General features: G+C 44.8%; 1 protein-coding gene across 1 annotated transcript in view; it reads left to right on the plus strand.

Moving 5' to 3' along the window:
- The window catches only part of cspg5a (chondroitin sulfate proteoglycan 5a), a 57129-nt gene that overhangs the window by 29685 nt on the left and 14442 nt on the right, over positions 1 to 13002 (plus strand). The window contains exon 8 of the mRNA XM_061080903.1: positions 1138 to 2131. Within this exon, the coding sequence (XP_060936886.1) occupies positions 1138 to 2131 (994 nt within the window). The remainder of the gene's footprint in view (positions 1 to 1137; positions 2132 to 13002) is intronic.

A 13002-nucleotide genomic window follows, 5' to 3' on the forward strand; every position in this document is an offset into this window, starting at 1 on the left:
CGACCAGTTTATTTTCAACCCCCTGGTTGTTGAATATTTCATAGCGATGGTTTCTGCAGTCACCGATGTCACTGTGGTTTGTGTGGGAGCCACAAAAACACACTTCTCTGCAGTTTGAGGCTCAAAACATGTTTTCTGATCCTTGTCATTCATTCAACACTGAATAAATTGAATTTTTGTAATTATTAATAACTGCTTGATTGCTTGTTACTGGTCTACCAGCCATTATAAACCTTCCTGTTTGTAATGGGCTGGTTTCAGTTTTCAGTTTTCTTTCTGAAACTGAAAAGTAACTTACAGTAATTGAGCTTCAGCAAATTAAGATCTGCTGTTGCTGCACCTGTTTCTCCAAAGCCCAGTAAAGCTCGACTACACAGAAGCTGAACTGGAGTCTCTTGTGAACGCTCGTTGTAATGATCAACATCATCAATCTCATGGATGAGTCCCAGCAGCTGCATCTCCGGAACTGTTTATTCAGCGTTTATTAATATTAAACGTAGCTCATGTCCGTCTTTGGGCCTGAAGCCGGTGAGATGGATGCTTCTTGAGATATGTGAGACAAACAGATTTCTGTCGTTAGCAGATCGATGATGACAGTTATCTTAGTTTATATTGTTTGCATTGATTGTTTTAACGGTGTTTGATTGTCGGCCCTTTGGTCAGTCGGTCTTTTATCTATAATTTCACAGGCTACAAATCAAACAAGCTGATTGTCGACTGCAGCAGTTTCCCTTCCCTCCATTAACAGAGTTATTTAAGAGCTGAAAGTTTTTCCTCAACAAATCGATACAGAGCTGTTTACAGAGCGGCACCATCTTCACCTCCTTCAGTTTCCTGACTCCTCTTCTTCTTCCTCTGAGACTCATGAATCTGTTTCTGTGCTCAGGGTCACAAACGGTTCACGAAGCTTCAGCTGATAAAACTTTACAGAGATTATACCTGCGTGGTTTGAAACTTCATGATCTGTCCAGTGAGAACTGGATCGATTATAAAGCCGATAACAACCTCATCCCTCAGGTTTATGGATTTAAGATTTAGAAAATGATCGATATCTTCAGTCTGAGTTTGACCTTTGTTGCGTGACCTTCCAGATCCTCTTCCAACATTTGATCTGACGTCTTTTCTTTGTGTTTCCAGGAAATGTCGCTGGGACCAATGTCACCGAGCCGGACAACGCGGCCAACGTGACCTCCCTTCTCGCCGAGGAGGAGGGGCCGGCCAAGGCCAATGACAACATCGCCATGGTAACCACGATGAGCAGCTCCGCCGGTCCCGACGCGGTGACCCAGCGGGCGGGCCGCGTCCCCCGGGCCGGCGAGGAGGACGAGCAGAGCAGCGGCATGTTCGGGGAGGCGGTGGTTCCCGCGGTGGAGGAAGCCGGCGTGGCGGCGCCGCCTCCGCTCATCCCCGAGTCGGCCGAGACCGAGCTCCTGTTGCCTAGCAACCCATTAAAACCGGATGAGGCTGAGGAGGATGAGGAGGAGGAGGAGGAGGAGGAGGAGCGTCTGCCGAACACCGACCCCCCGTGGATCCACTCCAAGGACACCGCCGTGTTTGACCTGGACCGCCTCTTCACCACCACCGCCCCCCCGCCCGCCGTCACCAACCCCTCCAACCCGGACGTCCTCCACGTGGACTTCTTCGACCCCTCGTCTCGCGGCCGCGGCCTGGACCTGGCGCCGGCGTCTCCTTCCTCCCTGGCCCACGAGCTGCAGGGGGGGGACCCGACCTCCTGGGCGATGCCGGACAGCTACGACTACCTCACGCCCTACGAGGACGGCGTGTCACCCACCGCCGACGAGTACACCTACAGCACCACGACCGACGCCTACGAGAGCGATGACGACCTCCGACTCGCCGCCGGGTCTCCGTCTCGCCCCCGACCTCGAGTCCCGAGCTCCTTCCTCCCCGGGGCCACGCTCCCCGGAGCTGGAGCGCCGGTTCCCAACGTCCCCGGGGGGGCGGCGCCTCCCGCGGCCTCGCCGGTGGACGGGTCCGACGGGCTGGGCGGATGCCGCGCCGGCTTCCAGGCGGCGAACGGAAGCTGCCGCTCGCCGTGCGACATGCTGCCCAACTACTGCTTCAACGGGGGACAGTGTTACCTGCAGGAGGGCGTGGGGGTCTTCTGCAGGTAGGACGCACAATCAACACAACACATGATGCACAAATACACAAATACACAAATCTAACCACTCGGCAACACACAGACCTGGAATCTGCAGCTTGTTCACGCTGCACCAGTATTTTGCAACCACATGAAACGTCTCATATCTCAGTCGAGTCAAATGAAAACTCAGGTTTTTTAATGTCTATATGATATGAAAAGCTAAATATGATAAACTTTAGATATTAGTGTCATAAAGTAAACATAGATACGAGCAGAAACAATAACACTTTGCACACACTGAACTACATATTGATATAATTTTCAGACTTATCCATAATAACCACTACGACTCTCGTCCATTAACTGTTCCAGCTCCAGGCTGAGCCCAGTAATGATTTCCCCTCAATACTCAATCCACTCCCGTTGCCGTGGTGATGAATCTAGGTGGGGGGGGGGGGGGGTCAGAAGTCAGAGGGATTAAGAGATATGAGATATAAAATATGGCCTGAGCCAAAGAGTCGTTTGGGCTCAATACGAGTTCCTGTTGCCACAGAGTCAACGTTCACACTGTGGATTAAAAACCTGATCTGTGATGTGAGCAGCTTCATCATCGTCACGGCAACGGCTTCAGGTTTAGAGATGATGTTGGAGATCGTAACCTGGTTTTAAAAAATTCACGTTTGAGGTCGTGTTTGTGCTGTTTTCTTTAATTTATACATCTGAACCGACTCTGACTCCTCATAACAGAGAGGCTCATGGGAAATGGAGTTCATAAAGAGTCGATAAAAATATAAAGGTGGAGCTTCAAGGTCGAGTTTGTTGGTTGTTTTGGTTTTGTTTGTTTACGCAAAAACTACTGAGTGGATTTTCACAAAACTTGGTGAAGGGATTGGACTCATTCAGAGAAATAATTAAATTTAATATTTAATAGATCCAGGAAGTTTTCATCTCTTTCTTTAACCTTGTGAGTTTGGGAATTATTGAGAGAATAACTCATGGATCTTGATGGACTGATCTGAGCTCAACTGAGTGACCTTCTGATCCTACATTATTTGGTTTCACATATTCTGATATTAAAATCTGTGTAGATGTCCAGTGATTGAATCCACAGACTCTGATGATTCCTTTCAATGAAAAGTGATTTCAAGAAAAACAATTCTATAATCAGGTGTAGAGAAGGACAGGACGACGATATAGATTTCAAACCTCAGCTTCAGCTTCACAGCTCGAGTGAAAACAAAAAAAGACATCAGCCGCCATTTTGTAGTGCCGGTCAGTCTTCATGCTGGAGCAGATCCATCACGAGGACGAGACTCACAGGAAACAATTCAACACAGCGACAGAGAAAATGGCTGCAAACGGAAAAAAAGAGAACATCTGGAACTCTGTGATTTTTTTTACCGTTATCAATCACGTAAAGGCAGGTTTCTCATTTTATAAGTGGCAGATATTTTACATACATTTCCTCGTAATGATGATGAAGACGAATGAAGCAGCCAATCAGTGAGGAGACGCTTCCCATTAGCGAGCAGCTGGCGGATTAGCATGCAGATGTATTCACGGTGCTGCTGGTCGTCCTGACCGGAGCTGGTGAGGAGAACATGACTCTGAGTGAAACATCTGAGTCTGAAACACAGATTCACCTGCTTCGAGATAACAGAGCCAGAGGTTTACAGCTGTGTGACCCCGTGACCTCCGCTCCAGATGTGTTCTGCACGTCTCTGGCTCCTCCTCCTCCTCTCTGTGGGCTGCCATCACACTGGTCCCATCTTCCCTTCCCCCTCTTCCTCCGCGTCACAAATCCACAGCTGCTTCGTGATCGTTGCTTATTTTAAGATGATTTCATATCCATCATTTTAATCGTGGACAGAGATTTAAAGGAGACGTATTATACTCGTTTTTGAGGTTTGTAATATTAATTTGGGTAAAAGATTAACAGGCTCCAGTGTTAAGAGTTTCTAACCCTATATTACATTTTAATGGTGGTTAAAGCGAATTTTTGAATTGAGCTGTACATGTTTTATTGAATTATGAGGTAAATCTTTTCTCCAGGTGATTAAAAGTCAGTTTCCTCAAACTACAGTGGGTGTGTTGACACAAACCTTTCTCTTACTGTCTTCTGGAATATTTAGAAAATTTGTTATCAAAATGCTTTGTTGGCATTTGATAAAATCAGTTGGGGAATATTTTATTTTTATATATTTTAATTAAGAATGTTTTACATGTTTTGTATCACTCATTTGTAAAGATGATGACTGTATAGGTAAATGCAGAAAAAAGTGTGAATGAACATTTCAACTTCTCTCTGAATTAAAATGACCTGGGACCTCTATTAGAATGAAACAGAATAATAATCATCACTGAAATAAAGTGAAACTCGCACATTGAAGCTGGAAAAAGAGAGAAACGTGATCCATGAGTTGAGGGCGGAGTTTGGATCCGGGTTCGTCAGCTGATACGAATCAGAGACGAACGTCCTGAGTCAGACGCTGAGAGACTCGATCTGGGTCAATGGAACTCTGGCACGGATCAGGACCAGCACACGATGCTGCGTGTGTGTGTGTGTGTGTGTGTCTGTTTACACCCGATTCGGCCGAGGTTGTGTGTACTGTTCATGTGAAGCTGTGAGTTCATGCGTGTGTGGTGTCGCGTGCGGCCGAGCTGAGACTGTTCATACATCAGGACGATTGAATCACAGAGAAGATGAATGTTTGGACCTTTAGTCGACTGCAGTAAAACACACGACCCTGTGAAGAGAGATCACTGACCTGAGACCAGCCCGACGCTCGGGAGCTCTCTCACTCCGACAGAAATACGACCCTGTGAGACGGAGAAGTTTAATGTCGCTGAAAACACGTTTCTGAAGCTGCGGTGGAGTTAAAGAATGAAATGATTATGGATGTGCATCATTTACAAAGTTATATTTAAAACAGTGAAGGTATTTCTTCAAATTAATGAAAATCTGTGACACATATATCAGTATTTGAGGTTTAACTTAGACATCATTATATTTATATGACAGATTGACACAGTTTTGCTCGAGGCTTGGTGCTGTTGTACGATGGAGATGTTTCTAGTTTGGATTCTGAAACATTACATCCATCGTCTTTGTTCATAAACTCACTAGTAAGCCAGTTTTTTTATCTAATTTCCCAACACAATTGATCAATCCTGTCCAATAACTGGGACGTGTGAACTGGATTTAAGGAGGAGGAAGGATCCACTTGTTCTGGAGTTTGAATCATATCAGGGAGTCTCAGCTCCTGATGCTTCAATCTTAACCATCTTTATAAAATCTTTTTTCTTTTAACCACTTAACATTTAGTGCATTAATGACGCATTCATATCACTATAACGCTGTAGTTCTTCTCCTTCAGAATAAACTCTATGCTTTTTGCTCCAGGAGTTGAATCAGATTGTGGAAACTGAGGAGGACAAACTCGTGATTCCAACTAGAAAAATGTTCAGTATGAGAAATATTTGTTCTGAAAGTGAAGCTGCCGAAAGTCGTGAGACGACAGGAGAACAGAGAGGAGGAAAATAACCTGGAGACAAAAGGAGGTTTGGATTCTGAACCGTCACACGTTGGCTCAACTTCAGCACATGTGGCTCAAAACAATAAAACATTGATTTAATTAAATTGTCCACTGATCAAATCGCAGGAATATTTCGTGATTTTAACTTAAAAACTCTGTGTAAGTTAATTGAAAAGTCCTTTTTTTCTGTGGCATCTCCGGGTCTCTGGCTCTCGCTCGTCCCTCTGACTGACGGGATCAGTGATAGGATCCTAACTCTCTCCCTCCTCTGGACCGATGACCACATTCTGAGGAAACAGATGAGGAGAAGGAGTGAGAGAATGGAGGGGGGGGTTGAGTGAGTCTGGGAAACAACAGAAAGCGTGTTTACATTCTCAGTGCTTGTGGTATCGAGAGAAGAAGGCGTGAAGGAGGGAACAGGAGGGAGAAGATCTAGAAACTGAGAGAACGAGCGAAGGAAAAGAGTGATGAAGGAGGAAGAAGAGAAGCTGAGAGAGAGAGAGAGAGAGAGAGAGAGAGAGAGAGAGAGAGAGAGAGAGAGAGAGAGAGAGAGAGAGAGAGAGAGAGAGAGAGAGAGAGAGAGAGAGAGAGAGAGAGAGAGAGAGAGAGAGAGAGAGAGTGAGTCAGAACCTTACAACTGCTGCCAGGATGGAAATGACTCCATCGAGCCAGGTCGAATTTATGTGCGTGTGAGAGAGTCTGTGTGTGTGTATGTGTGTGAGTGTGTGTGAGTATGTGTGTGAGAGAGAGAGAGAGAGAGAGAGAGAGAGAGTGTGTGTATGTGCATGTGCGAGTGTGTGTCCTGCAGCTTGATATAATTAAGTGAAGCTCTGAGCACCAACAGCAGTTTGTATCCATTTTAGTTTTTATGATCACATCATGGAAACACAAGCACACACACACACACACATACTCATACACACACACACAAACACACACACACACACACACACACACACAGGATGATGGGTTTATTAAGGGAAACTTCCAAGTCAAAGAGTGTGGGGTCGTGGAATCGGGCCAAAGGTCAAACAAAACACACATGAGATTTATGACCGCAGAGAAGGACAAAAGACACACACACACACACACACACACAAACACACACAAACACACAAGAACACACACACGTGCTTAAATTGGTTTTTGACAATAGACGTCACGCTGCAGTATAACTATGCTTTGAATGGTATGTTTACTGGACACACACACACACACACACACACACACACACACACACACACACACACACACACGCACACAAAGCAAGATTAAAATGAGCTTAATGAAACATAAACCAACATCCAGGCTTTTGCTTCCTTTGCAACTTTCTTGTTTCTGTTTTTACAGAATTATGAGAAACTCAAACTGCTCTCGGGTAATTTTACAAATATAATAAATCAGCTTTGATAGGAATAGAAACAGTTAAACCACATGAACGTGATCCACAGCTTCAGCTTTTTGATTCACACCTGCTCAGGAAATTGCTTTTGCTATTGAACTGATCTGACGACCAAAGAAATGTGGTTTCTCTTTGACCTTTCCTCCTTCCTGGGGTCAGACGTGGAGAAGCCTGTAAGCTAAGGCGTTCCCTCGGTTGTAATAACTGTAACTGGGGACACATCTGCAAACCGGTAATTGGGTTTTGCAGTTAATGGTTTTGTGAGTGGTCTCCGGGGAGTTCACCTAAATAGGCTTCGGTTACAGTCGGACCTTCAGATTCACGCTGAGCCTCTGTTTATGTTATTATGATCGTTAGCAACGAGACGGACTTCGCAGAAATGAAACGTCAATTTGAGGAGCAAATGGAAAAATGCATTAAATTAGGTGTTTATAGTTCAGTCAGATGAGAAATCAAAATAACTGTTTTGGATATTGTGAGCAGGAGGAAAGTGCATGGATATAAAAATAATTTGTTTTTCCTGTTTAGCTTTGCAACTTGATTCATACAACACATTAATAGAATACATTACAACAATATGTGTGTGTGTGTGTGTGTGTGTCTGTGTGTGTGTGCGTGTGTTGCCAACATGTCTGAGAAGGAGATAAAACTATTGATTTAAATGTCTCCAATTTCCCTTCTGGGAATTTCTTTAAATTTGGTCGAAACGTTCACCAGAACTCAAAGATGAGCTCATTTGAATTTTGAGGGCCAAAGGTCAAGGTCGCTGTGACACAAGACACACGTGAGGACGTCTTTCTTTCCATAAGGGAAATGCAGAGAGCTATTGATCATAGTGAGTCATCGTTAAACCAACGAGTGACAGATTTGAATGGTTGTAAATCTCCGGGTGTTTCTGGCGCTGCTTCTGAGCTCATTTTAAACGACAGGCTGATTTGTTTCTGCTTCTGCATTTTGGCCGAAACTCTGGAAAAAGAACCGCGTCACCTTGTCACGTCTTTAAATCCCCTCTTCACTTTGCCAATCGGAGGATTTGGCTTCGCCGGCTGATTGCACGGAGCAGCGGTCGCCCCACTGCAGCTTCTAATAAGGTTCTAATGTTTCCATCTGCACGTCGGGGGCCGATGTGGTGATATTTTATTAAAGCTGATTTGCTCCGAGTGCGCTGCAGAGGCCTGGATCCCTCTGGGAAATCTCCGAGGATGGCTGATGAAAGAAAACAAGCATCTGACCTAAAATAATACGATTACATGTGCGCTGCAGACGGAGGGCGGCCTGGAGCGTGGACGCTCGCTATCTCTTCTTTGTTTATTCATCTTAATATGCTCTCAATCAGCAGCAGCAGCAGCTCAGGAGACAGATGCTTCACAGCGACGGTTCAGATGCTGTCAGTCAACAGTCTGTCCGATTCCTGCTCAAAGATTCCATCAAATACTGAAACGTTTAATTAGAAAACGTTTTAAAATGCTGATGCTCATTCCTGCTAATAGAGAAGAAGTTGAACCTGCAAACACAGGAGGAGGGAGAGATGTCAGAATTTAAATCAAAGCCGTATAAACGCTCATTTGATCACAATTCAATAATTGAGACTGAGATCTGGTTTTCAAGTGAAACCTGTAAAAAAGATGTAACAGTAATGACTCTAATTAGAATGCTCAAGATGAATAAGAGCAGAATATGTGTCTTTAAATCAAATGTGGTCATAAAATCCAATTAATGCACCCAACGCACATTTAAAATACAACAAACAAAGCACAAACCATTGAAATAAATACTATATAATTGATAAAAATGATTTAAAAAACATGATTCATGAGTAAAAACACAGAGGGAACATTCTCCCCCCTTCCACCAGTGATGAGTCACACAGTTATTTTATATGAACCTCCCTCTAAACCAGTTTCTTCTTAAGAAATAAGAAATCTGTCGTCCTTCATTACATTTCCCATAAACTCTTCTAATCAGACATCATCAAACTTGACTATTTTAAAATCAAATCCAATTAAATCTTGAATGTTTTTTAAACTCAGCCTTCAGCCGGACTTCTCTTCCGCTTTTCAAAAAACCTTCACAGTGAATTTATGTGGACAAAGAAACTGAAAGGAGGTTTTGTAAAGTCGATGTTTTTCATCCTGAGTTGGTGAAAGTGACGAGTTTCCATCGACCTTCTTCTGAGGTCGTTCTTCATTCTCTCTCTCTGCCGCTTCCAGAAGTAAACGTTTTTAAAGACGTGTTGTTTTAATGCAAATGAAGGATTTACACTATGCTAAAATATTCAGAGAACACCCGGCCGTGTCGTCTCCTGTCAGTCGACATCCGGATCTGACTTCACACAGACAGGAAACATGTTTCTGTCTTCGGCTTGTTCTCCATCCGAGAGAAGAAGACACGTGTGGTGAAAGAGAGATGGAAACACAAACACCCGTTTATCCAAAGTTCACTGAAGCTCGACTCAGGAGCAGAAGTGGAGAATCTGAAAAGTTGATGTTTCCATTTAACAAAAAGCACATGTGTCAGTTTCTGGTCTGTGATTGGTTTGGACTCAAGTCAGCCTCGCTCGCCCTCGCTCGCTCTCCTGCCTTGTTACCCGTGAAGGATAAATCACTTCACATCCCGGCTTGGTATCGAACCTTGTCCGTGGACGTGAATCTCAAAGTGTAGAACCAACCGTCCGACCTGGAGAGAACGGTTAGGGATCCAGGTGAAGAAGTGAAGAAGATCCAGTGAAACTAAACTAAACAAACCTAAATATCTGTCTCCAGATTAGATTAGATTAGATTAGATTCAACTTTATTGTCATTGCACAGTACAAGTACATATGCAACGAAATGCAGTTTAGCGTCTAACCAGAAGTCCAAAAAAAAGGCAGTAAAGTGCAGAGTATTGTGCATATTAATGCAGAGTATCGTGCATATTAAAGTGAAAATGTAATAAATAGGATCTGTACAGTAGAAATATATATGGAATATAACAGTATAAACAGGAATTAACAGGAATTGAAAGATATAAGGACGATGAATACACTATGAGCAGGCTAAAAATATAAATATGTATAAATATGAATACACTATAGGCAGGATAATACAGTATAAAAAAACAAAGTAACAGTCAGTGCAATGTACGAATGTTCAAATGTTCAGTGGTTGGAGGAGGGGGGTGGGTCAGTGTCATCACAACAGAACTAAACCATGAATATGAAATGCTGTTTGTAATAATAAACTGGAATTATTTCCCTGTTTTGCAGAGGATTTAAGTTTCCAGTTTCTAAAAATAACCTCCACTCCCTGCTCCACATTTCACCCTCCATTGCTCCTCATTAAACCCAACAGGGGGGGGGGGGGGGGGTCCATTAGAACCAGGACCAAGAGCCACATCTGCACCTTTGTCACCCCTTAAGTTAAATTAAAGGCTCTCTCTCTCTCTTTTTATGGGTCTGCTTCTCCCTCTCTCGCCCCAGCAGACGTTTTATTTCCCACGTGAGGAGTCATTTGCAGTTTGATTTCAGCTCTTTTTTGAAAAGGAAATTAAATCTCAAACCACTTTGAATTTCAGCCCAGAACCAACTCCCCTTGTTTAATAAGTTCCAGAAATCTTGCTGGATAAAAACAATGTTCTTCTGTGTTTATGTAATGTTGAAAAAATCCCTGAGAAAAGATTCTCACAACCCTGAGTTCTCTTCATTTAAACCTTTACAAATGGGGCAGATATTTACTTTCCTAATTTAGCTTTAAGCTCTGTACTTTGAGCAAAGATAATTCAAGCAGGACTAGAATCGACATTTATTTGGGACCAGTTATCTTTTGTTCACCTTTTTCAACAAAATGAAATGTGGCATTTTGAAATCGGGCACCGCTAGAAAGCCGCTGGGCTTTGGTGGAGCTTTGAGCTTTGTGAGTAACACAGTGAATGATCTCAAACTAACATGCTTCTAAACTTTACACCTGCTCCACGACATCATGTCAGCATCATCCCTCCTTCACATTCGGAGCCTCAGAGTTCTCGGCTCAGTCTCTGGGTCTCGTTGATGTTTCTTGGCAGCGGCGCTCGAGCTCCGCGGCTCCGGATGAAACAGGATAAATCCGGCTGCTCGGGTCAGAACGGGTCACGTCTATGTTTGGGGTTTTTTGTTTTTCTGAAGCATCTTGAAACCGACCGAACGTTTCACCTTTAGACCGACGAGTTCTCCCTTAATGTCGGAAAGAGAGAATAAAAGAAGCGGTTGCACAAACTGAAAGCAGAGATTCAGCTGGAGGCGGCGGGTAGAGTGCAGGAGAGAGGGAGGGAGGGAGGGAGGGAGGGAGGGAGGTGAAGAGCTGCTGAATAATAAAAGAGAGAATTGAAGAAGACGAGCAGCAGGAGCGAAGGAATGGAGGAGAGGAAGAGAGGAAGAGAGGAGGCACACGACCACGTCCCTCTGATGGAATGGCGTCTCAGTGCCGCATCTGCTCCGTCAGCTGGGTTGCCGTGGCGACCAGCACATCCTCACATCGCTGGCCACTCTTCCTTTTTGCATCTCCCTCTCTCTCTCTCTTGCTGCCTCCATCCCCCATCCTCCTCCTCCTCCTCCTCCTCCTTCTCCTCCTCCTCCTCCTCCTCCTCCTCCTCCTCCTCCTCCTCCTCCTCCTCCTCCTCCTCCTCCTCCTCCTCCTCCTCCTCCTCCTCCTCCTCCTCCTCCTCTTCCTCCTCCTCCTCCTCCTCCTCCTCCTCCATCCGACCCTGACTCCTGTATAAACCTCGTCTTTGTAAGAAACACAAAACTCCTCACGGGTCGCGTCTCCTTGAAAATGTGATATCAGGCCTTCGTCTCTCGCTCGCCCGCCCGCCCGCTTTCTCTCTCTCTCTCTCTCTCTCGTCTTCTCTCATCCACTCAAAATGTCTCCTGGGCCGTTGCCAGCGTTTCCTCCTCGGCCGGCAGAGCGAGAGCGAGAGGATCCGGGGGAAGTCGACCGGGGGAAAGAAACCTGATTACCATGAGGCCAGCGTTCACCCTGACACCTCCACTCACTTCACACACACACACCGGAGCACTTTATTAGGAACACCTCTTCACCTGCTCATTCACGAGGTGATCCACCCATCTATCCATCCATTAGCTGCACCACTTATCCTTTGAGGGTCGCCCAGGGGGGGTGGAGCCAAACCCACCCGACACTGGGAGAGAGGCATCCAAGCTGCCACTCACTGTGACATCACCCATTGGTTTGTGAGCGGCCATTTTTGAAACCTCGAGTTTTTAAAACCATCTTCCTCTGAAGCTCCGGCTCGTTTACGTTTGGAAACAGAACCTCGTTAAGTGGCGAAATAGATTTATCTGTTTGTACAACGTTAAACAGTTTGTGTAGACGGAACGATCTGCTGTGGTTTGTGTCCCCGGGTGGAGGCCGGGACTCAGATGTCCACTGCGTGTTTGTGTGTCTGTGTGCACGTGTCTACATATGTGCCCATAATGCACATCGTCACATGCAGGCCCATATGCGTTGTGTTAGATCTTATAGGTTCAAACGTCTTTTATGACTGTTTGTGTGACATAATCTCTGCGTGTGTGTGTTTGTTGTGTGTTTTATACCCAGAAAACCTCCCCAGGGCATTTGTATATTTTTTTCCCAGTTTCTATTTCCAGTCGCACTAAGTGATGACATTCTGCGTTTGGAATAAAGCTTCGTTCAGAACCTGCCGGCGACTCTTCCATCCCGCTGACGCACCTGCGCTCCATTATCTCACCACAACACTAAAGATTTATGTAACCATGTAACATGTTGTGAAACGTGATGATGCTTCTTTTTCATAAACAGCTGCAAAGCATTTTAGATTTTTACAGCAAAGCGTTTAAGGATAATCAGAAACAGAGGAAATCCTCAGGGTTCATAAACAGACTGAGAATATAGAGGCACAGATAAAATGAAGCTGGCAAGCCAAAGAAATATATGGACTAGAATGGCACTGAATAGAACAAACCA

The sequence above is a fragment of the Limanda limanda genome, chromosome 11 (assembly GCF_963576545.1).
Source record: "Limanda limanda chromosome 11, fLimLim1.1, whole genome shotgun sequence".
In the NCBI taxonomy this organism is placed as follows: domain Eukaryota; kingdom Metazoa; phylum Chordata; class Actinopteri; order Pleuronectiformes; family Pleuronectidae; genus Limanda; species Limanda limanda.